At 61.0% G+C, this 449-nt stretch overlaps 1 protein-coding gene across 1 annotated transcript; it reads right to left on the bottom strand.

Moving 5' to 3' along the window:
- Window positions 1-82: 82 nt before the first annotated feature.
- Window positions 83-445, bottom strand: LOC104400185 (transcriptional repressor scratch 1-like; the record flags this gene model as incomplete). The annotated part of the gene is made up of 1 exon (XM_010022995.1): window positions 83-445. A coding segment is annotated over one exon (363 nt), but the record flags the coding sequence as incomplete, so codon positions are not given.
- Between the last annotated feature and the right edge of the window lie 4 nt (window positions 446-449).

The following is a 449-nucleotide window of genomic DNA, read 5'->3' as shown; positions in this document are numbered from 1 at the left end:
ATGGGGATGGGGATGGGATGGGGATGCAGATAGGGATGGGAATAGGGACAGGGATGGGGATGCACCACAGGGGGCTGGGGGGCTAGTTCCCTATTGCACAGCTGTGTTCGGAGCCCTTGAAGCAGGCGGACTCGTAGTGCTTGTTGAGATAGGACTTGAGGGCGAAGGTCTTGCTGCACCTCTTGCACTTGAAGTGCTTGAAGGCCGAGTGGGTCTGCATGTGGGCGCGCAGGTTGGAGCGGTCGGCGAAGGCTTTGCCGCAATGGGCACAACCAAAGGGCTTCTCCCCGGTGTGAGACCTCATGTGGCCTTGCAGCAGCCAGGGCCGGCTGAAGGCTTTGCCGCACACGTCGCACTTGTGCTTGAGGTTGTGGGTGAGGACGTGCATGGCCAGGGCGGGCATGGACACGTAAGCCTTGCCGCAGGTCGGGCATTTCCTCGCCATCTTG

The sequence above is a fragment of the Nestor notabilis genome, unplaced genomic scaffold (genome assembly GCF_000696875.1).
Source record: "Nestor notabilis isolate BGI_N333 unplaced genomic scaffold, ASM69687v1 C14685437, whole genome shotgun sequence".
In the NCBI taxonomy this organism is placed as follows: Eukaryota; Metazoa; Chordata; class Aves; order Psittaciformes; family Psittacidae; genus Nestor; species Nestor notabilis.
This window is presented reverse-complemented; position numbering and strand designations above follow the sequence as displayed.